The sequence below is a fragment of the Leptonychotes weddellii genome, chromosome 13 (assembly GCF_054177405.1).
Source record: "Leptonychotes weddellii isolate Sample4059 chromosome 13, ASM5417740v2, whole genome shotgun sequence".
Classification (NCBI taxonomy): Eukaryota; Metazoa; Chordata; class Mammalia; order Carnivora; family Phocidae; genus Leptonychotes; species Leptonychotes weddellii.
The window spans coordinates 37,054,383-37,080,594 of record NC_138381.1 but is presented as its reverse complement, the minus strand read 5'-3'; the positions used below and the strand labels follow the sequence as shown (position 1 = coordinate 37,080,594).

Genomic DNA, 26,212 nt, shown 5'->3' with positions numbered 1-26,212 from the left:
ACAGATTATAAATCCCCAAATCATTGGATTTTTGAAGAACATAACAGTAAAATATACTTAAATTACAATATCAATGTGTCACTCTATATTCCAATTTTAAAATACAGTCAACCTGGTTATAACAGAAAATCGTGTAGGAACATTAAATCTGGGACTTCCTGAAATTTCACTTACATCAAATAATTTTTACCAGTGAATGAATAAATGCAAATAATTGAAAAGGCGTAGGTTTAGGACCTAATCCTATTTGTAAAATCAGGACATGACATTAGATATAGTCAACAGAAAACAGTAGCATTCACTTGTGTATTTTACATTACCAGGATCATAAATGAGAGAAATTTTTCAGTTATTAAAATAGTTTTATTTTAAAAAAGCCCACAAAAGATAGTTTAGCAAAACTGAGAATGTCTAATCTAGAAACGCCACCACTAATTTTCCCTTAAATGCTGATGAGGTAGCAAGAAGGCAAAAGGGCCGCTATGACGCTGTTCTCAGAGGCTAGAATTTGCCTTTTATGTCATTGAACAGGTGAGAATATTTTTCTTTTTTTTTCTTTTTAATTTAAAAAAATTTTTTTAAATTTTATTTCTTTTTTTTAGAGCGAGAGAGCATGTGCATGAGTGGGGGGGAGGGGTAGAGAGCGAGAGAGAGAGAATCTCATGTGGACTCCATGCTCATTGCAGAGCCTGATGTGGGGCTCGATCTCATGACCATGAGATCATGACCTGGGCTGAAATCAAGAGTCGGACGCTTAACCGACTGAGCAGCCCAGGCTCCTCTAGATGAGAATATTTTTCAAAATGGTAACTGAGTATACTGTTCACACTGTTTCATATTTGGTCTGTTGGTAGGAACTCAGAGGCTCTGGTGCCTCTGCCAGGCCCACTCTGGATCCCATTCCTGTCTGGCTCTCCCATAAGGCACCTCTTAAACTGAGAGGCTCCCAGAGCAAAGCTACCCCACATCTAAGAGCTGCTTCCACCCACCCAGTGACTGGGGACTGCTGGTGGGAGTCAGTGTCCGCTGCTGGTGCAGCCCACACTATGCCCAAATCAATACCACTCCCAAACCCATTAGGGACCCCTAGGTTCACTCTCAGGAGAGCGAACTGCTATGAAAAGTCAAAGGAGAGAAGGGAGTCAGATGGCGAGCGAGATCAGATCCCTACCACCGGCCTTACGTGAAGCGAACAGCGTGATAACTTCTGCAGAAATAAGCATCAAGCTTGCCCTTCCTCATTTTGAATTTGGCCACAAGTTAGCCACCTAAGACATAATGTAAATGGGCCATAAAAGCAGTTAAGGAGAATTACAGATATTTAAGGAAAGAAGCTATTAAACGGCTGCCGAGTCCATATTATTTAAATACAATTACACTGAGTGATGAGTTGAACATATAAGAATAAACAAAGTCATAGTCCCTAATTCAGTCATTTGTCCAATGAAGCATTTAAAATATCAAGAGCTGGTTTTCTTTCGTAATCTTATAAAGAAACAGAATATTAGAAAAGAAATTACCAGTGTCTTGGCAAATTCAAAATAAGCTAAACTGTTGTCTTAACAGCAAATAAATGTCCATATTTTAATGAGACGGCTATCAAATATCTTGACTATGCCTAAAGCAAAGTTTTTATTAAAATAAAGCTAAACGGTATCGTAAAAATTCATTTGGCATGTCCCTTCTTGTGGCTGTGGAATGACATTCTTAACAGTCTACAATTTATTATCTATAAAATGAAGATCTCAGTGTTCTGCAATAATCTATTTCGAGGGTTAATAACCTCTGTTTCAGGACATTTCTTATGTGTACCCTAATTTGCTGTTTGAGCCATTCTCTTGTTGATGCATTTCCAGGGGAGACACACAACATCTGGTCATTATCTTCTGCAAAATAACACTTCATCTTCATGAATCTCTCCTCACCACCTCCTATTCAAGCAAAATTATCCCATTCAGTTTGCACTCACTTTAAATCACTAATCTTACTGAATTTATGCACCTATTTTTCTCACTTGCTTATTTTCTCTTATACTCACCATGAGGAGATTAGCAAGAAAAGTGTTTACTACATACATTTTCCCCACCAAGTATGTGTCCTACTTTGAAACTTCGAGCACACCAGCAGCTCCGGCGTCCCTAAGTGACCCGACGTCACACTTTGCCTCCAGCCAGGGCACACTGGTCTCTGCCACTGCCGAGGGCGGACACAGCAGAAGCCACTGTGCTCTCATTCTCCTGCAGGGTTTCCGGCTCCCTCTTCCTCAGCCTCCCCATTTCCAGTGTCTACAGAAGCTTCTCAAACAGGAGGCACTTGATAAAAAAGGCAGGTTCTTGTCCCTTCCCACCAATAGCATCGGAATGTCTGAGCACTACGTTCAAGAATCGTCATTTTTACCAAAAACCCCAGATGGTTCTGCACAGATGGCTAAGACTCGTCTCTGAGCCATCGGGGACGAGAAACGGAACGCGCCGCGGGCGGCTGCCTGGTTCTTCAAGCCTTTAGGTTTTAGACGGAAGAGGTTCAGACCCTCCCAGCCCCACCCCCCAGAATGGAAAGGCAATGTCACAGGTGAACACTTCACTTTTAATGTTAGGAAAAGCATCACTATCTTCGCCTTCCAACACCCCTTTCCAACCTCTATAAGGCCTCCAAGGTAGGCTGAATTTTCCACTTGAACCTCCAGTGCTGAAAAATACCTGAGAACTGCTGAAATCACTAGATTTAGAAGATCTCTATTCCAATTAATTGGCCATCAATGAACTCAGTTGGTATTTTTTTTTTTAAAGAAAAAGAACCTCAAATAATAAGAATCAAGTGGGTAGCACATGTTTAACATAACATGTTTCTCTTCCTCTCACTCAGCTCTGTTCCAAGACTGGAATGGGACATTAGGAGAATGTAAACAGGTTGCGGGCAGGGAGAGGAAGGGAAGAGTCCTTACTTAATTATTAATTAGTTAAATATGGCAAGTTCAAGTCACCTCTGAATGATGTCCAAATTTCCTCTCCTACCTTTAGCTGCATAGCTCAGAACTAGAAACTGTATTCTGAGAAGGGCTTGCGTCAAGTTGAAATAAGAGCAGCATTACCATATGGTTCCTAAATAAAATAAGCTTATTTTTAGATCCTTGAATTAGCTTGCTCCTGGGAACTCCACTTCCAATACTGTTACTTAGTCATTCACATGGAGTTTACGGTCTACTAAAATCTTTAAACAGGAACTACTTCTGTGTGTGATATACCTTTCTCCCAGAAAATGAGAAGAAGGAAACAAACCAGAAAATTTAAAATCCAGTGTCTGATATAGACCAATGAAGAACAAGAATACTTAATTTTTTCAATCCCAAATTATTTCATATTACCACACCGTGCACACCTGAGCAGTATGCCCACATAAATACTTCTGAGGACCAACCTCCAATGCTACCCCACAGCTATTGTGATTAATGATGCTTTTTTTCTTCCATTAGCATTCAATATACACTCATCACCCAAGTAAGAAAAATCATTTATTTGCCCGGGACATTTTTTAAAGGTAGAATTGTATAAATTAGGCCCTGTTTTATCTACAAGTGTGAGAAAAATCAATCATGAAATACGAAGATTCACTTATTAACAGAATCTGACAACTGTAAAATAAATGTATTTGCCAAAATTTGTACTGGAATCCATTTAAGCAGCCTTACACCTTGTTTGAGGCAAAAAACCAAACATTTATTTAATAATTTGTCACAAGGCATTTATTTATCTCATAACCTCAATTCAACAACACTGGGTTTAGTGCTTACTTTAGACAAGATAATATGCTCTGCGTTAGGGATGCAGATATAAATAACACACTCCCCCAAACACAGAGTTCAAGGCCAATTAAGTCAGAGGGCTTTTATCTAAATTCTCCTTCTCAGCAGTGATTTTTGTTTCCGAAAAGACAAATATTTTAGAAAAATACTAATACTGAAGAGAGGAATTGAAAACTCTTCCCAAATTAAGGCTATATCACAATCCTTGAGGATAGAACGTTTGATTTAATCATATGTACTTTTCACTTGAATTATGTGAATGCTACTTCCTACTCAAACATAACCACCTTACAGGAATATGCACTCACTAGCCAATTTCACAGTACTGTGAGCAACTCTAATTTAAATCACGGTTTTCAATTTATTTTAAGCAGCAGAGGCAGACCCATTCCCTTCTAGTTTTTCAAATAAGACATTAATTAAAACTCTGACATGTGTCAAAAAGATAAAAAGCTAGTGCTCTGCCTTCTGAAACAGAGGTGAAGGACCCAAAGTTTTCCTTTTTGTGTCCCACAGGGAACTCTGAGCGCCTCTCTTAAGATTCTGGAACTTTGAGGAAAGCCAAAGTGAGACCCACCCGAAAATCACAGTTCCAGGACTTGGTGGGGCTAGGCCGGTGGGTGACAGTAATTGTTAGGGATAGCAGCAGAAGACAGAGAAAGAAGGAAACAGGAAAACAGGAAGAAAAAATCTGTTTTCCAAGCCAATCTCAAATGAGGTACTTATTAGCAGGATCTCCAAGAGACAGCACATGAGCACATATTTTGTAAACACATAGGTATGCTTAGAGTCTTCAGAAGTAACACTATTAAATCATACTTGAACTGTGATACCTACACATTAAATACAAAACTTCTGAGGTCTTACATTTTCAAGAGACAAATACATTTCACTGTATATTCTGAACCAAGCACACTTTTCCTCACTCAGACGCATAGTAACAATTACATTACTTATGAAAAAATTTACCTCACCTTCCATCTGGGTTTACAGTCTTTAGGCCTCCAGTGACCTCCTGGCTCAATATCTAAATCCTTGGAGAAGAGTTGATGAATTTCATCAAAACTGATTTCACTTACATTGACATTGAGGAATCCCCCTAGAAGGTCAAACACGTGAAGAACTGTTTTAATATGAAGCAAGACAAACAGCAGTCAGTAGGGTATGGCATAACTTAGTTGCCAGGACGGTACAGTTTATTCCTCTTATCACCACATAATTGTTAGTATCACCCCCTTTTGGTTGTAGTCTGGATGATACATTATACCATCACTCCACTCTCTTTGGTAAATCAGCCAAAGTAAATCAAATTGTTGAAATCTTTGGCTCTGAGTACTACAGTGAATATTTTACTATTCTTTGGGAAATGTTTACATGTCATTACAAATTAGCTTATTATTGTAATTTTACAACTTATTCAAGTCTTTTAAAACTACTCTTAATTTCAACATAATCAACATAGGCAGCATGAGAGCACAGTACGTAAGAGTTAATTAAGCAGTTAGATTGGCAGGGAGCCGCCGAATCCTACGTTCTGTGCACTAGGGACACTATTGAACTTCTCTGTGCCTCAGCCTCCCTCTCTGTAAAAGCAGATGGTGATACCTGCCTCCCAGTGTGGTTACATCCACTAGATAAAATAGTGCATGTGAAGGATCAAGCACAGCGCCAGCCACAAAGGTACGCACTCAATAGACGTTAGCTATTATTACTCTCCTCTATTTTACTCACGTTTCTTGAGAGAATTTGCAAACACAACTCAATAAATTTATATTTTTAGCACCTACCCAGTATCCCCTTGATATGCAAAAACTGGAAAACTATAGGCTTTTAAGATATTCCTGGTCTACTAGGCATTCGCTCTCTGAATTAACAAATATATTCCTGGAGGTGTTTTTAACTAGTAGCTTCTCTGTTGTATACCACTGAAATAGGAATGACTCTTGGATGGAAAGCCATTCCCATTAACTCAATCAAAAACAGAACTAAGAAGTTACAGAACTAAGTTCTGTCTCGCTGTTCATCTCATGAAATACGTACCAAGAAATGAGGTTTCCCACTTCAAGTCCTCTGAGCCTGAGTGGCCCTGATTCCACATATAAAATCCTCAGCTCCTCTTGGAGAGAGCCTTTTTCCTTCCTCCTGTTGTTCTATATTCTAAGGCTTTACAGCTGCCTCTCTTTCCATCCCTCCCTTCTTCCCAAGTAGGCCAGAATACCAGCAGTTTCCACTAAGCACTGAGGCATGCCATGGGGCGCGTAGGTGGCTCAGTCATTAAGCGTCTGCCTTCGGCTCAGGTCATGATCCCAGGGTCCTGGGATCAAGCCCCGCATCGGGCTCCCTGCTCCGCGGGAAGCCTGTTCTCCCCCTCCCACTCCCCCTGCTTGTGTTCCCTCTCTCACTGTCTCTGTCAAATAAATAAATAAAATCTTTAAAAAAAAAAAATTCATTAAGCACTGAGGCATGCCAGAGAGAAGTATTTCAAAATACAAATGTCTACATTTCAAAGGGTATGCTGGGAAAAAATATGCAATCTTCTCATGTCTGCCAGTTCTCCTGACAATGTGGTCTTTTACAACCAAATACCCAGCCTTTCATGTGACAAGATTCACCTAAAGGAAAGAGTAACCTATGAACTTGCAGAGAAAGGGCAGGTCATGACGTGAGACTGATCAGCCTAATTACTGACTCCGCTGACAAAAACAGAACCTACCACCGTAATCAAATAAAATTCACACAAATAAATCTGATGCACTTAATGGTATGTGTGATTGCTAAAATGACAGTCATTAGGCTAAATTACAGGCAGTTCACAGAAGTCACCGAAGCCGGGATTCTTCAAGCACCATGACACCGATTTCTTTGCCTATTTTCCAGCTTGACGGGACCTGGCCCAGTGGAGATCACCATGGTCAGCAGGTCTCTCCAGTCTCATTTAGGTTAGTTCTCATCTCAAACACGCATGCACTGGCAAATTAGGCAAGCCTTCTACCTCTCTCCTCACTGGGCAGGGCCTCCGGTGGCCACCGCCTTCTCTAATGCTCGAGGCACCCAGAGTTCACTTCCCGTCCAGCTGCCCCACCATGCACATTCCTCGGGGTCCCTCAGCAGACTTCCCATGTGCCTGTTTTTTTTTTTAATTGCTCTTTCCTCTGAAATCCCAATCTCTTACTGGCTGAAGGCCAAAGATGACCCCAGTGGCATGACATTGTCATGCCAGGGGTCACAGCAACATTACTACTGGGGGGTGTGAGGGGGAGGGGACAGGCCTCCAAGACAGGACTGCCACACTGGGAACACTGGAAGTGTGATCAGAGAGAGAAGAGATTTAGTGGGGTGGGGCAGAGTGTGATGGGACAAACAACTCTGTTTCTCGGAGTTGCTGCCAAGGCATTTCAAAGTATGATAACCCTACTCACACCCACCCAGAGTCCCAACATTTAGATAAGGATGTGACTTCAGGATTCCTGCCATAAGTTCCTGCTTTGCTTCTCCCAGGGCACCTTTTTAAATAATCACTTACAGTTAAGGCCACAAAAAAGTGAAGCGACCTCTGCCCCAGCCACCCTGTAAGTGACAGGTGCTGGTTCCCCTGCTCTGCCTCCTGCTCACTCCGCCTGGAACATAGGACTGCCCTTCCCCCAGCTCACTGCACCCCCTTGCTTCTGGGATCTGTAAGTAATTACATCTTGTGACTCAACTTCCTTTGTGGGGCTGTACTGAGACTAACTTCAGTCAAAACGACCCCATGGGTTTGGGTTTCACTTCCCCAAAGTGGGAGCCCGGATGCCGAGGGAGCTAGCTGCCAACCCCATGTGGCAGCAAGTCACAATCTGGGTAACTGGCAATGAGGATGCGACTGGGGGCGCAGTGCGTGTCCCCATACAAGGCCCCGGGGCTGCAAATGGCTTACTAACCTCCTCTCCCAGACCGCTCGTCCCCCTGGAAGGAGCCCCCGCTTGCTGGCAGTCTGTGGCGCTGCCACAGATCCCCACCCTGAACTGTCGCTGCTGTAGAAGTCAGACTCCCCTGCAAGACCGACCCCCAGCAGGCCCCGTCTGAGGTGGGTGTGTTTCCCACTAGTCTCCAAACAAGCCCCCGCTGTGTGGCAGGTCTGGAGGTAACTGGCAGTACTCGCGTGCGGAAGTCCCAGCACTGGGCCAAGGTGAGCTAATACCCACGAACACCAGGGCTCTGCCTCCTTCCCCCAGGCAGGCACAGGGGACGCGGGCTATCAGATCCTGGGAGCACGGGGAGTTCCCTCAGGTCAGTGCCACAAGGGGAGGCTGGCTGCTGGGCCTACGGCGCTCATGGTCAGGACTGGGGTGTGGAGCCTGCAGAGCCGGCCCTGACGCACAACACAGGGAGCGCTGAGCGGGGCGTCGTGATGCACCTCCCACGCTGCCTCGTTCCCGGCGGCTACGGCCAACGGGCCCCCAGCCCCACGGGGTATCAGGAGCCCGCCCGTGGCGTGGTACAGCAAAACGAGTTCTCACTAAGGGCAGGCCCCTGAACACATGGCAGCAGCTCCTTCCCAGTTCCCAGAGGAGGCTGGAAAAACTTCCAGACACTTGCAGGACCCCTGCTCAAATGGCTTGTGGGGCATATCATACGCCTCATCGCGGCTGCTCCCTTCTTGAGGTTCGGGACACATCAGCTAATGTCGCACTGGTGGAGGTGAACCCCGACCCCCTGGAGGGTCGGTCGGGATAACCTAGAACAGGAGGTAGCAGCATATGAGTCAGGGAAGAGGCAACCTCAGTCCCAGGTGCTCCCTGTTACTATCCTTCCAACCAGAACGTCCAACCACCAGTGTGAAAAGAAAGAGACAAGTAACTATACAGGGTAGAAATGCCAAGGTTTTCTAGGAAAATCTGCCCGTGGGGAGGGGGAGAAGGATGCTAATTGGCTCTTACAGGTCTTTGGAACCGGCTCCGAGCTGTTGATTTCAGCAGTTGAGATGCCTGACCTGGCCAGATTGGCCAAAGACCCCAAAATTCACAATTTGTACAAAAAACAAAAAACAAAACAAACCACTCAAGGTACTGAAGGCCTATTTTATTAGAGACACCCTAGAAGAGACTCCGGACTTGTCACCACAGCGACAGCACCCCCAAATGAATTGAGCTATCAAGGCAGGAGATGAAGACAAAAAAGGGAAGAGACTCTCAGGAAAAGACCTCCCCCACAAGCATCCAGAGTCCACAGGGATAAGGAGAAAGCATCTCTGCCTCTCCTAGCTTGGGTTTCTTCTTAAAGCTCCCCTCCGCGCCTTGTAATTGAGGGGTTATAATTCACTACAGCGTAATAGGCATTAGACCACATCAATGCTGTAGCTAGACATGAAAAAGATAATTTTCCCGAAGGCCAAATCTTGTTTGCCAGTAAAGGCAAATGGCCCCTCTGCCCCTTCAGCTAGGAACCCAACAGAGGGACCTAGGAGATATAAAGGCTTCCAAGCCCCTTATTAGTCTCCCTCGAGGAGTGGCTCCTCGACTCAGCTCCCTCCCGCATACGATGACCAACAGGTCCCTCTGTATGGGCAACTCTGGAGATCAGGGGTCTCTACTCTGAGACAACTCAAATACAAGTCAGAAGCCTTTGCTCAGGTGCTGTGAGCTCTTCAAAAGACTGCCAGCCCACCATGAGGGCAAACGCCATCACCACTTAGAATGTCCCAGCCCTGGTGGCAGGATCTGGGGTCCCATACTCTGACCTCCAAGAGTGGAAGCTGCTAAGGCCACTGCCCTAGGGACCCAGCAGTTCCCCAGAGTTTGTCTCTCTTTCTGGGGGACAATCACCCATATATTTCTCTAATTATCCACTAGGACACACATAATAGTCCTCCATTCAAGCCTGCCAACAGTTTTCATATTTTTATACAATAGGCAGAAACTGGAGCTCATTTTGGGGGCCAATATAATTGCTAGGCATGTTACCAGGCTCAACAAAGGCTGTTTCCTGAGTCAGTGGCCTACCAAGCTGATTTACCAACCCTGTCCCCATTCGACCAGCAGAAGGGCCCGCCCCCATGCATCCCTATGGCTTTGCCTGGCCTCTCTCTATGCTGCTCAAGTGCTCTCATGCAGGACATTCTGCAGTACACTATGTGATACTTGGCAGGAGCCCTGCCCAGTGCCCTTTGTAATCTTCCATCTGCCCAAGCACCAACACCACATGGATGAGTATGATCTCCACCTCGTCCCAAGGAGAACAACCCCCATGGTCTTGGGCCTTAAGGCCCAACCATCCAGGAGGAACCTCCAACTTATCTTGGCTTCCCTGATTAAGCAGTTCGTGTCCACCGTGGGTACGGTGCGCTGGGGCCGTCACACATACATGGCTCTCTCTACGTGCACTTCTTCACTCAACCTCCAATGCATTTGCCTCCATGCCAGCCCCCAGAGTCCTGTCTAGTCATACCAATGTACTTTAGTCTTACAAATCACTGAACACAATACCCCGCAACCATCTCTGCTCCCTCACGTCAAAACCATGCAGAATCCAGCCCCTGAGCCGAGGTCTGCTGCTATCCCTCACTGGAACTGGGTTAGATGCCACCGCACGGGGCACACAACAACAAATTAGTAAAGACAAATACCAACCTGTCAGCCGCCCTGCTGAACACACGGGGCTGTAACACCAAAGACTAGCCCTGATATAACAACATGATTCTCTAGCACAGGCAGTTCGGATAACGGATAACCATTCCATTTTAGGTTACCTACTGGCCAGGGAAGGAGCTGTATGTGCTGGAAAGGGCGCCACCTGCTACAAGTATATTAATAATTCTGGAAAACTTCAGACAAATTTACAAAAGATGGCCCAACAGGTACAAGTATTCCACAATCTCATCCAAGTGTTTCATCAAATACCTACTTTAACCTTATCCAGAGGCTTTGGTTTATTTTCTTGGTTGGATCCCAGCAAATGGTGAGGGCGGTTACGGACAGCATTTCAAATTGTTCTTTGTCTATTGATATTGCTGACTGGCATTTTTGCTTTGCTCAAGTGTTTCATGCACTGGGTGACCAAAACCCTGCCAGTGGTTAATATCGTCACTGTCCAGATAGTGCCTATGATTTTCCCTAAAGATTAATGCCTAGGCATCCAGGGTCAATTGTGATGAGAAAAACAACTATTGTTCTTCTGAAAAAACAACTCTGTTTTTCTGAATTGTTGCCTAGGCATTTCAAAGTATGATAACCCTGCTCACACCCAGAATCTGGACACTTAGATAAGGACATGAGTTTAGGATTTCCGCCATAAATTCCTGCTTTGCTTTTGCCAGGGCACCTTTTAAAATAATCACTTAGAATGAAGCCCACAGAAAAGTGAAGCGACCTCTGCCCCAGCCACCCTGTAAGTGACAGGTGCTGGTTCCCCTGCTCTGCCTCCTGCTCACTCCGCCTGGAACACAGGACTGCCCTTCCCCCAGCTCACTGCACCCCCTTGCTTCTGGGATCTGTAAGTAATTACATCTTGTGACTCGACTGCCTTTGTGGGGCTGTACTAAAACTGTAACTTCAGTCAGAACGACCCCATGGGTTTGGGTTTCACTTCCCCAAAGTGGGAGCCCGGATGCCAAGGGAGTTAGCTGCCAACCCCATGTGGGTGGCTTGTGCCTCCTCATTCAGCAGGTCATAATCTGCATATTCTTAATACACCAGCTCCCCCTTCTCAACACATGGTATTGGGGGAAAGACCCCAGGCACAGGAAGTGAGGAGAAAGGGGCGTATTACAGAGAATGGCCAAGAAGAGGCACTGAGCAGATGAGCTACTGGTGATGTGGTTTCCAAACAAACCTCAGGAGAGAAAACCTCTCAAGGTGAGCCTGTGGTCAGGGAGGACTGGGGGTCCTCCCCTCACTGCACCCACTGAAGCTACTTTCACGTCCTTTACATACTGGATGTCCCCTTCAGGTCCCACTCAAAGAAGCATTCCAGTGCTTTGAAACCAGGAGACGACACATCTCTCTTTCCTTGTAGAGAAGTAAGCAATCAGCCAGGCTAGCCCCCTTTATTTCATTTGCTGAGATTTCAAGGGCAACTGGGGAGGAAGGACCAACTGAGCTCCACAGAGAACCCCCAATCTTCACGCCACACCTGTGCTAATCAGAGCTCTTCCAATGAGAATGTGTGCTCATTCCCCAATTAGAAATTAAAAGCTCGAAAAATAAATATATTTGCTGAAATCAATGTATCTAGTAGTGCCATCAAATTTTGATTTTCACCGTTTGGAAGGCGGAACTGAGATTAGAAAGCAAAGAGCAGGGCCTCACCTGGGGTCAAGTGGAAGAATGAAAGTCAAGTGTAAGCAGTCCATTAGTCCTGGCAACAAAGCCTGCATGCCAAACTCTTTCTTTTATGTGCAAGAAAAACTTAGTTGCATCATTGGTTATATTCGACATTCACTACAATCTCTTAATGCTGAATTAGCAAGACATGCAATAATGCCACACAGTTTGGAAACCTAAATGGGCCTGGGGACCATTAGGTATGTGCAGGCCCAAACCATGGGCTCATGGTAGTGTGCACTGTAAGGTATCACATGACATGACTTAGGATATTACTTTTTCTATTAAAATATAATTCTTAAAAGAATAGTCAATACATATGGATTACCTATATTTACATTTTTTCTTACATTCCAAGTAAAATTTAAGGCATATATTATCTCTAGCCAGAGAGTTGTTTTCCCTATAAATCAACAGCTTTCCATGACTACTTCACTCAGCTTAGGGTCTATTATCTATTTTTTGGTATCTAAAGCCTAATTCTGGATACCCTGGCTTTTTATCACCACTTCACCCTCAGGGTTTCAAATGTGCACAGCCCAACGATCTGATGACAGTGTTGAGAAAGACCTGAATTTCCTGAAGAAATATCCCATCAGGTGAATTCCACTCCAAAGTCAAAAAATGACTTTTATGACAAGAGAGCACATTCTCTCCCGCACCCTCTGGGCTGCACAGCTCGAGGCTATTTGGTTACATCAGTCATCTTGTCCCCAGTCACCCACTGCCCCCTTTGGAGCCAACACTAGAAACTGCCTATTCCCAATGGGGAATTACTTAGGCTTCTCAACTTCTGGAATTTTTTTTTTTAAGATTTTATTTATTTATTTAGAGAGCGTGCAAGCAGGGCGAGGGGCAGAGGGGGAGGGAGAGATTCTCAAGCAGACTCCTCACTGAGCATGGAGCCCGAGGCGGAGCTCAATCTCACGACCCTGAGATCATGACCTGAAACCAAGTGTCAGACACTTAACGCCGCCCAGGTGCCCCCAAATCTAAGTATTCTAAACACAGAGTGGTTTTTAGCCATGCATGACCAATGCCTGGACACTGGATGGATGAACGAACGAACGGATAAATGAATGGGTAGGAAGGGCAAAGCCAGCTATGTCCAAATTCTGTCTCACCTCTCTTTCTTCTGCTTCCTTTCTACCTGTGTCTCCACCCGCTGGCTCCATCAGGTGCTAAAATACGCCTATAAGACATTTGTGCCAAAGGTGTCCCCCATGTAGATGACCCAAAATAAGAGCCCTCAGCCAGCCCAAGTTCTCATCCCCTAATCCTCCCCCAACACACAGTTGTTAACACCCGATTTCCTCCCTTGCTTATGGTTTTCTCCCACTTGACTCTGAATGATTAACTGAAACCTGCAGGTAACAGTCTGCTTTTTGTCCCCACCTTTGCCTTCTAACCCACCCAATGAGCCTTTGTTCCAGCCCTGAAGGTCTCACAGCCTTTACCACACTCTTCCAAATGGTTTTCCTAGTCCCCAGCTGTTGCAAAGCTGACAACCACTTCTGGTGTCACCATCCACAACTATTACTTATTTCCTCAACTCTGACACATGCACTCATTTATGTTTTAGCATCCTGACATAGGGACATACCCCACAATGTGTGCATTTAATGTACTGCTTCTTCCTTGTTCCCAAAAAGCCATTATAAAATTAATGGTGTGTCTTGTCAAGAAAATACGGCATGTCAAAAAAAAAAGGAAGAAAGAAAGAAAAGAAAATATGGTATGTCATATACTCCTCTTGTGATGGCAAATGTGTTTTCTGGAACCATTTCATTACCAAGAAATTTCCATATGTGGCACCTCAGTGTTTTTTCTAGAACGACCACCCCACTCCTCATCTTAAATGAACAAGTGTTCTTCCTTTCAAAGTGTGTTAAGTGCTCACTTTCTTAGGTCTACAGTCTTGGAGGCAAGGATAAAAGAAGGTATTCCACAGACTTATACCTACACTTTACAAAAAAACGCTTACTTCCTTCTTTCATAAATTCACCCCCTTTGAAGTTTATGATGGTTAATCATACCACCTTCTAATATCCAGCCTTGTTTACTGATAGGGAGGCACTCTCTCCTCCCTGTCCATCATCCTTATAAACCCAGATCTGTATTCACCCCCTAAGCATCACTGTCACCTAGAATGATGGGCAGTGTCAGAGTTGAAAGCCAGTCAGCTCTGGCTTCAAGTTCTCTCTGCTCTATTCTCATCTTTCCCCCATCTATCTGGCTTCTAATCAAGCAGCTCACTAAATTTGGTGGTATGGCTAAGAATCAGCAGGCATGGCTGTTTAGAATGAAGGTTACTGGCCCCATTCTCAAAGCTGCTGTATCAGTAGACACCCCTGGATCATGTTTGCAGCCACCCAGCTTTATGTGAACACGTTTCAAGTGCTTGAACTGCTCACCACCGAGTCCTGCCTCCCACAGGAAGAAGCTAGAATCTACTCTCCCGTCCTCTCCAGCAGACAGAAGCAGTCACATGACCACCTGCACCAGCAGGAGTATTTAAATCAGAAGAGAACACCAGGAGGACGGGGGCACTTTACAAAACTACCTTTTGGTAAAAGCAGTGGCAGAAGCTTCCAGCTTTAGGGGCACCTCTGGTCTCCAGACCTGAGCACCGTGGTGGGAACTGTGACCTCTGCGGAATGAAAGAGATGCCTCACAGGAGTCTGGGCCTCATCGTAGCTGCTCAGCCTCTAACCCTAACTCTGGGCCACCCAGGTTTTTTGAGGACCGCCCGATACCTCTTCACAGGTTCCCTTCCCCTTAAATCAAGCCTAATTGTATTCTGGGGTTTGCAGCCAGGAAACCTGACCTTCTCTATGGATCTGGGGTTTGGCTCAGAGGCTGACATTTTTTAACCAGTATCCCAAGCTGATTCTGGTGTAGATGATCCCTGGACCATGCTTAGAGAAACACAGCTCCATGAGCTCTACCCTTGTAATGGGCTGAATGTTTGTGTCCTCTAAAATTCCTACCCTCAAAATCCTAACCCTCAATATGATGGTACTAGGAGGTGGGGCCTTTGGAAGGTGAGGACAAAGCCTTCATAAATAGGATTAGGAGCCTTAGAAAAGAGATCCCAGAGAGATCCCTCGCCCTTTCCACCACATGGGGACACAGTCAGAAGATGGCCATCTGTGAACCAAGAATCAGTCTCTTCACCAGACACTGAATCTGCTATAGCACTTTAATCTTTACACTTCTGGCCTCCATGACTATGAAATACTTAACTGCTTAAGCCATCCAGTCTATAGTATTTTTGTTTTAGCAGCCCAAATGGACTAAGCCACACCTATTCACTCACAAATACTCTTACTTCCCCTCCCTTCCTGACCTGACACACCTGATCAATAATTGTCCATGCTTGAATCCTCTACCCAATAAATACCACTAAAGAAAATCACATAAGCACATACACTAATGTCATCATAAGTGATAGTTATCTAATACATTGCCTTGAACACAGTAAGCCCTCAACAAAAACAAGTGTCACAATATTTGTGCATTTTGACCCCCCAGGCTAGTGGGGGGGGTGCTTTCTTGGCTAACCAGTTAGTCACCTTTAACTTGTGATTAGCTGACTCCACTCTTCATTCCCTACAACAACTTTTTATTTATTTATTTATTTTTTAAGATTTTATTTATTTTTGACAGAGAGACAGTGTACAAGCAGGGGAAGAAGCAGGCAGAGGGAGAGGGAGAAGCAGGTTCCCCGCTGAGCAGGGAGCCCAATGTGGGGCTCGACCCCAGGACACTGGGATCATGACCCGAGCTGAAGGCAGACGCTCAACCGTCTGAGCCACCCAGGCGCCCCTACAACAACTTTTTAAATATTTACTTCTCCCTTTCATGCTGCTCAGTCCTTCTTGGTCAACCTCTCATATATATGTGTCGTCCCACTTCATTAGGACACAGAATCAACAGGCTTGAACCCCCTTAACTTTCTCCACCTCATCTCCAAATGAACTGTACTCTTGCCTCAGAGGAGAGGCGGTTCCTACTTTCCAAGGCTAATTCCTTGACCTCAGCATATTTCTGTTTCCTGTACATGTCTCCAGAATCTGGCTCCATGGATACTTCCCTCCTGCTCCCTTATACTTCCCATCTCTTGTCTCTCTGTAATGCCTAAAACTCGCTCAAATCCTCATCTTCCCAAAGAGTTCCTTCCTTGCCCTCACCTCCTCCACATACCTTACCCCCTTCTGCTTCCTTTTCCCATCAAACTTTTTTTTAAACCAACTAGTTTTTATACACCTCTGAGTCACTTCTCCAGACAGTACATGTTGTCTCTTACCCTACCCTATCCTACTCTACTGAGACTGTGCTTGCTGTGGCAAATTCATGCCAAATTCTTCATGCCAAATTCTATGGCTCTTCACGGGTCTTCCTTCCAGCTGCTTTGAGGTATGTCACAAGACAGAACACTCTCTCCTGGAAACTCTCTTCTCGTTAGCCTCTGGGACACTGTTCTCTGACTCCTCTCTGCCCGACTGTTTCCCTTCTTCTACAGACGGACAACCCTTTCCCCCCAGCAAGTGCAGATGTTCTCCAGGGACCCACTCCCAGCATTCTGTCTCACTTCCTCTATTTCCAGCCTGGATCTCTCTGATGAAGTTCAGACCCCACATCAACTCTCCTGAGCTTTAAAAAGAACGGGCCCAACACTAACTTCCTCATTAACTTCCCCATTCTCCAAATGTGATGTTTATCCTGCATTACTTGTTTCAGTGACAGCTGCCAAGCCAGAAACCTGCTCATGAACCCTGATCCCTTAGTTGGTCACCACATCCGGCCAATGGCACCCCTGGAGCTTCTCCTTGGAGCCCCGTCCTCCCTCCAATGCCACGGTTTCCGCACATGCTCTTGTCATTTCTCTTGGCCTCCTCAGAAAGCTCCTCACTGGGCTTTCAGATTTCAGTGTTTCCCCACTCTCATCCATTTTTCAACTTCTCATCAGAATAATCTTTCTGAATACCATCTTAGTCACATTATTCATCTGCTTAAAGCAGTGGTTTTGGTTTTTGTTTTAGCCTTTTTTGTCCCCAACCCTTTGAAAACTGTGCACCCTCACCCTCCAGATATGCGCACAGGCCATAAATCAACCCTTGGCATATAGGCTCAGGGGCTCTGCTCCCTCTGAGGCCTATCTCATGGATGCCCAGGGATTCACGGAACCCACAAGGCCCTCAAGGCCCCTCACCTCCCTGTCCAGCCTCACTTCCCACACGCCCCACCAAGCACCTACCCTGGTCACAGCAGACCACCCTCTGTTCTCAAAACACAGAACCCTTCGTGCTCTGACACCTACCTCAGCTGCCTACTGAATGATCTTGCAAGACCCAATTACAACACCCCTCTCACTGACATCTCCCTTCTCCTTCTAGAATAAACCACTGACTCCTTCCATCACACAATAAACCATTCATATCAATGAGCACACTGCCTTTCTCTGAGCATGTTACCTGCTCTGGCTGGTAGACACAGGATCATAGTTAGCTTTGCTTCTCCTCTGCCTGTCCCTGGGAACAACCCAGGGCCACTACATGTCGTTTACTCCAAAATGGCTCCCATTTCTCTTTTTACAAAAACACATGCATGATGCTTTGTCACATTAAACAGTCTTTGAGCTTCTCTTTAAGTGTATTTATTTACCTTCTCCCTCTTTGCTGATTTTCATTTGAATTATTTAAACTCATATCAAAAAGTCCTTATAGCTTTTGTTATGTTCCTAAGTCTAGCAATATTGCAATTATCAGGTTTAAACCCTAAAGAGAACTATTCCACAAACAGTAAGGACAGAATACATGAAAGTTGCTGCAAATGTATTCTATTTAAGAATTAAAAGATAGGAAAACTCCAGGTAAGTCTACTGCAAAGTATACAAATGACACTTTCTGGCTCTACTTTACACAGAAAAATCAAAATATCCACGCTAAGCACTTACTATTTTTAACCTCTAGATAAAGTGAAATTTCTACTTTACTTTGTTAGCATGCAGAGTCTCACATAAATTTTAAAAAGCTGAAAGTGGATTAAGCTCTCTGGAGAATCTATAAATACTAACACTGACAAAGAAGTCATTCATATTGTATAAATAATGCACATAAAATAGATTTTAGAGTGTAACTGATTGAATGTAAAATATTGCTGAAATCCATTAAATCAATTTTATCTGAATTCCAATTGGAAAAGTTCCAACTTTATCTTATGGCAATCCAGTGCTTCTAGTCCCATTGTTACACTAGAGAAAAATAAAAAAAAAAAAGTTATAGCTAGCTAATCAAACACCAATTTTAAACCTTAACTTCACTTCTGGTGAATATAGGAAAATTAGGTATCATTCATACTTGGACAGTTTTCATCAAAGGAGGTCTTCTTCCTACACAGACTTCCTTTAACTATTATTGAGGGAAGTACTGTATTCAATTATTTTGTATGATATTATAATAAGATTTTACACTAGGTATTTTAGTATGCTGTTCTCTATTATGGATGGAAAATAATCCTGTTAATCAAAAATAAATTAGGGATGCAGAGCTAAGTATAGAACCCCCCAACCCCATCCATTTGTCCTAGGTTTCTCATTCCCTTGATCATTACAAAGTCTGGTTCCCTCAAAGTAGTGAGAAAGAAAGGGAATATCACACTAATGTCTGTCAAGCTTCAAGCTTGTATCCTTGCAACACTGTGATGTTGATATTATACTCCCATATTTTACAGATAGATCAAGTGAAGCTCTACTTTGTAGAGGTCACACGACTAAGTGAAGGGGCTCTCCTGGATGGAAGAAGTCTCATTACATTGGCTGTACCCACAGCCCCTTTCTAAGCAGTTATTGGTATGTGGTCGATTTTCTAATTGGACACGGGGTTGGTGCCAGGCCCAAAGCCAGGAGCCCATGAGGAGGCCTTCTGTGACAAGGTGACAAGGTGGCTTGCCAAAACAGTGTGGTTCTCTCTTGTGAAGAACGCAAGACTGATGGAAGCAGTGACAAGGAACAGTAGCACCAGGACATTCAGAAAAAAGGCAGCGCCCAGCAGCCCTGACACAATCTCTCAAGCACTAGGACAGGAGCAATTACGAGTTATGGGCCTGGAGGAGGACAGGGCTAGTAGGAAGGCCTGGCAGGCAGATGCTTTTAAACAGAGTTTAATTAGTACCCATAAAGCAGTAATTAAGAAAATGGGAACTACACCAAGAACAGAAAGATTTCCTAAAACTATAAATCCTTGAATATGCAAATTATGAAAATGAAATTATTGTAATCAATATTTCAACAGAACTTTACTTAGTGGTTTCAGTCCTGCACAGACAAAAACATTCATTTTTAGAAAACCAAGGCTACAATAACAAAGTAATGACAAATACACAGCCACAAAAATCACAGCTTCCTTCTCTACTATAAGACAGCAAAGAGACAGCAAGATTAGAAGCCACTGAGAATTTTTTTTAAATACCCATGCCCCCTGTCAGGTTAATAAAATCACTTAGGGGGTGGGACCAGGAATTATAAAAGTCGCCCAGGTTCAGTAGAACCAGGATCTATTCTAGATTAGCGGGTCTCAAAGTGTGGCCTAAGGGTGACTAGCACCTAGGAACTCATTAGAAATGAAGATTCTCAGACCCTCCTCGAGATCTACAGAGTCTGAAACTCTGACAGTGGAGCATAACAATCTGTATTTTAAAAGACTACCCAGCTGATTCTGATGTACCCCAAAATTTGAGAACCATGCCTTAGATGACATTGAAAGGTGACTCTTTTTTATTATAGCTATGTAACATCAACAACTTACCAACAATAAACTGAAAAAACATCCTAAAAATGACAGGTGAAGGCTAATTTCCTCAATAAAGAATACTCGTGTAAAGACATAAAAAACACATTCAGATACTACTTTAGAACCCAAGGGTAAACAAGCAATTCACAAGGATGTTCATTTAAATTTTAATTATATAAAAATTAACATACAAGCTTATATAGAAAGAGTGTGCTTAAAATTAGGGGAGGGAATATACGAAGGACAAAATGTCAGAATGCAAGCCCTGCAGCTTCCGAGCAGTTACAGCGGGCTTTTCAATGAGGACACATTGTCTTCATAATCTTGAAAAAATACACATTTAAAATTCACTATCTTGATCTCTATCTCGTATTATACACAAAAGTTAAATACAGGGACGCCTAGGTGGCTCAGTCAGGTAAGCGTCTGCCTTCGGCTCAGGTCATGATCTCAGGGTCCTGGGATGAAGCCCCATGTTGGGCTCCCTGCTCAGCGGGGAGCCTGCTTCTCCCTCTCCCTCTGCTGCTCCCCCTGCTGATGCTCCCTGCTGACGCTTCTCCCTCTCCCTCTGCCCCACTCATGCACGCTCTCTCTCTAGTGCTCGCTCTCTCTCAAATAAATAAAAAAATCTTAAAAAAAAAAGTTTAAAAAAATGGTAAAACTGTTAGAAGGAAATAAGAGTATTTGTATGGCCTTCAAGTAATAAGGAAAGCTTTCTTAAGACCAAAAAGCAAAAACTTTAAATAACATCACTGATACACTTGGAAACATTATAACCTTAAACTTCTATAAAAGATTCCATAAACAAAATGAAAAGACAAGCCAGGAACTTTGAAAAGCTGTTACACCACATACAGCAGACAATAGGTCACTATTGGAATATATGTAAAGAACTTCCATCAATTAATATGAAAACCTAATTAACCAATATGGAACTGATAAAGCACACGACTGAGTCACAGAAGAGAAAATGCAAAACCACTCACAAACACATCAAAAGTTACTGGAGGGACGCCTGGGTGGTTCAATGGGTTAAGTGTCTGACTCTTGATTTCGGCTCAGGTCCTGATCTCAGGGTCAGGAGACGGAGACCCTGCGTAGCATCCGGCTCAGCGCTCAGTGGGGAGTCTGCTGGAGATTCTCTCTCCCTCTCCCTCTACCCCTCCCCCTACTTGTGCTCTGCTCACTCTCTCTCTCTCTAAAATAAATAAATCTTAAAAAAAAAAAGTTATTTGAACCCACTAGTAATAAGAAAGGTGAAAATTCAAACAACGAGGTATCACTTTTTATCTAACAGATTAGAAAAAATATTTTTATCAGATTAGCAAAAATTTTAAAGTCCATCCATATCAATATGGTACATTCAAGCTTTGCTGTTGGGGATATAAACTGGTCCAGCTGCTTTGGTGCTAAACCAAGCCAGCCTATATAGCAACTCCAGTTCTAAGTCTGAACCCCCAAACACATATGCACCACATGCAGAGAACTCTGTACTCCGCTGCTCCCTATAACAGTACTTTGTGATAGCAAAAAAGTGGAAATAACCTAAATTTCTATCAGCAGAGAAAAAGGTAATTGAAATGTGGTACATTTATTCAAAGATGTACTATACAGTAGCTAAAAAAATAGACATCTGTATGTATCAACATGGATAGTTCTTAAAAAAGCAAGCAACTTACAGAAAGAATTGTAATTTTAAGACCATTTATATAAATTCTTAAAACCTTTGCAACATTATAATTTTCTATCTAACCATCTATTTGTATAAAAAGTAATTTTAAAATAACCTGTAAGAATACATATCAAACTCACAACAGAGGTCACATGCCACATAACATGAATATTAGCACCCACAGTAATGATCTGAGCGTGGTGTGCTCAAACCATGTGGTTTTTATTACTTTATTATAATACAAGCAAAGAGTTAAGTTAAAATTAGATGACACTTACGCATATAAGGCAGTTTCTCTGGGCAGGGTAGATATGGTGAATATGTGAAGTTTTCCGGAAGATATGTTGTTGTTTGAACAAGATAATCGCTTGAATTATTGCCTTCAGGATAATCTTGGAGAGAGAGGAAAGAAGTTACAACCAAAAAACTGCCTTCTGCTTTGCTCCTAGTATGAAATATGTCACTATCACTGTAAGAAGACCTGCAATATGCAATCTACAGAGGTACTTAAAAGCAATTATCTATAAAGAACCAGAGAAAAGCAAACACAGCTGCAGTGGCTACTCTCCCATTCACCCTTCACTGCTATTGGAAAGGACCTCTCAGCATGATTTCCCAAGGGAACTCGGGGACAAGTCTAGAGAGCAGCCTGGACTCATCTGTGCACACATACAGAGCAGGCTCATCTGCGACCCTATGAGAACACCTGCTCCCATCCCTCCCCCCGGCTGAGCAAGATCAAAAGGGACTGGGAAAGTACACCAGGGAATCCTCTCCACTATCAATGGCCAAGGGTATCCTGGGCGACCACAGAGCTACGGCACGATGCTTCTAGTAAGCACCGGGTTGAGGGGTGGGAGTATTGTTTTCTCACCACCCCACACTTAAGAACGAGATTTACCCACTCAACTTCCATAACGCAGTCCATTTTAAATCTTTAAGTTCCCAACTCATAGGCTGCAGTCCCTTGGGGAGCCCTGAGCTGTGTATTACATTAGGTCCGTCATCTTTAGATACTGCAAGTTTTATGGCATGGAGGGCACTGGTTAGAGCACCACAGTGAAATGTGGAGTTCAAATCCTTGCTCCGACATGCACGAGCTTTGTGGCACAGGGCAAGACGATGTAGTTTCTCTTCTCTGCCTACCTCATGTAGCCATTTTCAGATTTCCATAAGAGAAATGCACAAATTGCTTAGAACAATCCCGGGCCCATATACCTATTCAACGGCTGGAGCTCTGAGCGACTGGTTCAGAGCCGTGCACGTGACTTAACCCAGGACATTCAGAACCTTAGAAATTTTCAACTTGGAACCAAAAAGCTCATGTTTCAGCCCTTTCTGGAACAAGGTTCTAAGATGCAAGTCTGAGAACCATGACCGGCCAGTTTCCTCTATGTCAGAGGAAGCCAAAGAGAATGAGACCAACGTACAGTAAGAGACAAGACATGGAAACAGCTGATTAAATGAGAGTCTGTGTCCCGGATCATAAACCACGTACCCACAGGAAATGAAGCTCTAGCAGACACTTTAGGAAAATGCAAAGACATCCTTTCAACCTCGGTAATCTGCTCTGTTGATGGAGTTATTCCTATCTGAACTGGTCTGCAGGCAGAGATAAGAAAGAGGAGAACAGGGCGCCTGGGTGGCTCAGTTGGTTAAGCGACTGCCTTCAGCTCAGGTCATGATCCTGGAGTCCCGGGATCGAGTCCCGCATCGGGCTCCCTGCTCGGCAGGGAGTCTGCTTCTCCCTCTGACCCTCCCCCCTCTCATGTGCTCTCTCTCTCTCATTCTCTCTGTCTCAAATAAATAAATAAAATCTTTAAAAAAAAAAAAAGAAAGAGGAGAACAGGCATATGACTTGAAAGAGAGGCCTGTCTGCCAGTGACCAGCAAGCAAAAGGCGAAAGGTAAAAATCACACACCTTACTAAAATGTAAAAGCTAAACCCTCTCCCTAGGGAAAGATGGTAGAATCCTGGCAATTGAATATGAAGTATATGAGAAGAGTCAAAGAACACTAAACACTGACCCTGCAAACCTTTTGCCTGACATAGATATTCACTATCATCAAAATGGACTTGACAGGGGGTGCAGCCTGGGCTCTAGGACGGCACTGCCGAGCGAAGGCACACCTGCTGGAAGGGACCCTGCAGAGGCTGCTCTGCGGAGGGTAAGGGGTTCTGGTACCAACGAGGAGACAGAAGCTGGAGGAGAAGGTCCAATTCCAAAGGACTGCATGGAAATCCCAGTTATGAATTTGGCAGGGCATGGGGAAGGTTTTAAGATAAGTGTATTTATTGCCAGGAAACCCCAAGATGATAAGTAGGGCCGAATGATGTACAACCGCTAAGGCCTATTCCAGGAAATGGGAAAGTGGGAAAGCCCCAGTGACAGAATCCTCCCAAGAGCTCTCTCCAGAGCAGCCCTAGAAAGCACTTCATAGGAAAGTCCTCCAAGCCAAAGGGTAGGGGGCGTTCAGTAGACAGTAATTGCTTTGTAAGCCCAGGGACACACCAAGAGCATAGAGACCCCTCTAGTAGTCCATACTCTGTATGGCCCCCATACACATCTGAAAGATTTAAAGATACTGAACATAAAATAAGTGTAAGTCCATTAAAGTTCTGATTCTTTCCTTAAGATGCTTTTTAAAAATATATCTAGATATAAATCAAATTTCAAGTTATATTCAAAAAATGTTTCTGCATTTATGGGGACTCCTACTATACTAGGCAGCTAGTATAGTCCATGCATTTGTAGGATCTAAAAACAGAAGATAAATAAGGTTGTCCCTGGCCTTTATGTATTCTGAAGATTCATTTTCTTATAATCCTGAGGCAGAAAAATATTAACATTCTCAAAATTCTCAAGTATTTCTTAATGTCATGTAGATAACTTTAGATAAGAGTATTTTCTTATTTTGCATAATTTATTATTTCTTGTAATTAATGTTTGGGCCCCTTCTCTTAGCCATATGCTATGATTCTATAAATCTATATCCAACTCACAGAAATTGTAGGCTCTCTAGATATTTCTGCAAAACAAACTGTTAACGGAAGCTCCCCCTGGGCAGGCTGGTGGCAGCAGAAGACCTAGAGGACTGTTTCACTTTTTATTTTAGTGCTAGAATGACTGAGTCTTTCACAAGAGAACCCATGTATCACTTTGATCAGTTTTTAAAGGACTAAATTAAAAAAAACAACTCAAAGACATGGAATAACAGTATATTCACTTCCTTTAAATACAAAGTTTTGGAGCTAAACGTGTTATTCTTGGCTAAATCATTACAAATGATCATAAGGATCAACTCACTGCCAGAGTTACAGAAAGGTCTCTGCATTCCTTGGGTACCGTGTCCAATGCTGCTTATGTCATCCCAATGTATCATGTGTAAGTCTATCCACCCACCCCTGCCACTGGTCTGAATACCTCTTTTTTTAAATCAAATTGCCTTTGATTTCCAGTATCTAACAAAGTATCTACAACATGGTAAAAACTTACTGTAAATGAACACTTCACAACTGATCATTCAGCCAACAATAATTTAAGCTCTTGGAGACTATACTGTAATAAACCCACAAAATCATTATTCCCACAAAAGTGCTTGGGTCCATCAAGTATAACCACTGCTTTCAAACCCAGGAGTTTTAAAAGGTTACGCATGATAGATGCATTTGAGACGGATCTGCCACAACTGCTTTAAAATGTAGACATTATTTCATCTAATGAATGGATGGATGAAAACACAATGAGTTCTGGGATCCCCAGAACTTCTTCCTCTTTTCTAGAGCCACACCTGAAGAAAAGAGAAACACAGAATGAAAACTGCTGGACAGGTCCCCTCCTCAGCTCTCACTGGAACTTATCACTTACAGGAAAAGGAGAATCGCACCAAATTGGACTCTCAAGGGCTTTGTTCTTCCTGCAAAGGGCAGCTTAAAGCAGGTACAGAAACTCCATGAGAATTCTAGTCTGTTCACCCCTGGCTTGCTGTGTCTGTCTGGCGGTGTCTGAGGATTCAGACCACATGGCCATCAAACAAGGAAGTGTGCTCGGCTATTTCTAACCAACCTACCAGTTCTAACACTGCATGACCCTTATCATCTGCTTCGGTAATTATTCACTGATTACATCTTGTTTCCTTAATTTGACTAACTCCATAGCTACAAGGCTATAATCATTTGATTATGAGAGTATGTGATTTCTTTGCAAAAATATTATATGTAGTATCTATTTACACTTGGTGCTTCAGAAAGTCAGGTACAAGATTAAAAACCCCTTTTTGAAATCAAATGTACTTAGAAATATCACAACCTATTGCCATCAAGTGTTAAATTTTAAATGAGCCAGTACATGTTAATCAAGTCTCCCCTAGAGTTCAATTAGCTCTTGGTACACCTTCTTGGCCATTGTCTCCTTGTTGACAGATTATATCTATATAAGTCTGTGCAGAAATAAACAACTGCATTATAAGTAACTATGTATGCTTCCAACTTTCTCAAAGCCTTGAGATCCTCATACAAAGGGAGGATGTTCTTCTTAATGCTGTGTCTCCAAGTATCTAGGTAAGAATACTGACTACATGAATTGTTCAATATACATGAACACAGCAGAGTCTCACAGTTGCCTACTCAAACTCCATTTTCCCTTTCT

At 43.4% G+C, this 26,212-nt stretch overlaps 1 protein-coding gene across 7 annotated transcripts in view; it reads right to left on the bottom strand.

The window, feature by feature from the left end:
• Positions 1-26,212, bottom strand: part of B4GALT6 (beta-1,4-galactosyltransferase 6) — an 81,802-nt gene that overhangs the window by 31,275 nt on the left and 24,315 nt on the right. For 5 of the 7 annotated variants that reach the window (XM_081801449.1, XM_081801450.1, XM_081801447.1 and 2 more), the window contains 2 exons: positions 21,843-21,956; positions 4,777-4,901 (listed from right to left, as the gene is read on the bottom strand). In XM_081801449.1, coding sequence (XP_081657575.1) covers positions 4,777-4,901; positions 21,843-21,956 — 239 coding nt within the window. The remainder of the gene's footprint in view (positions 1-4,776; positions 4,902-21,842; positions 21,957-26,212) is intronic. The other 2 variants (XM_081801452.1, XM_081801453.1) reach the window with 1 other exon arrangement.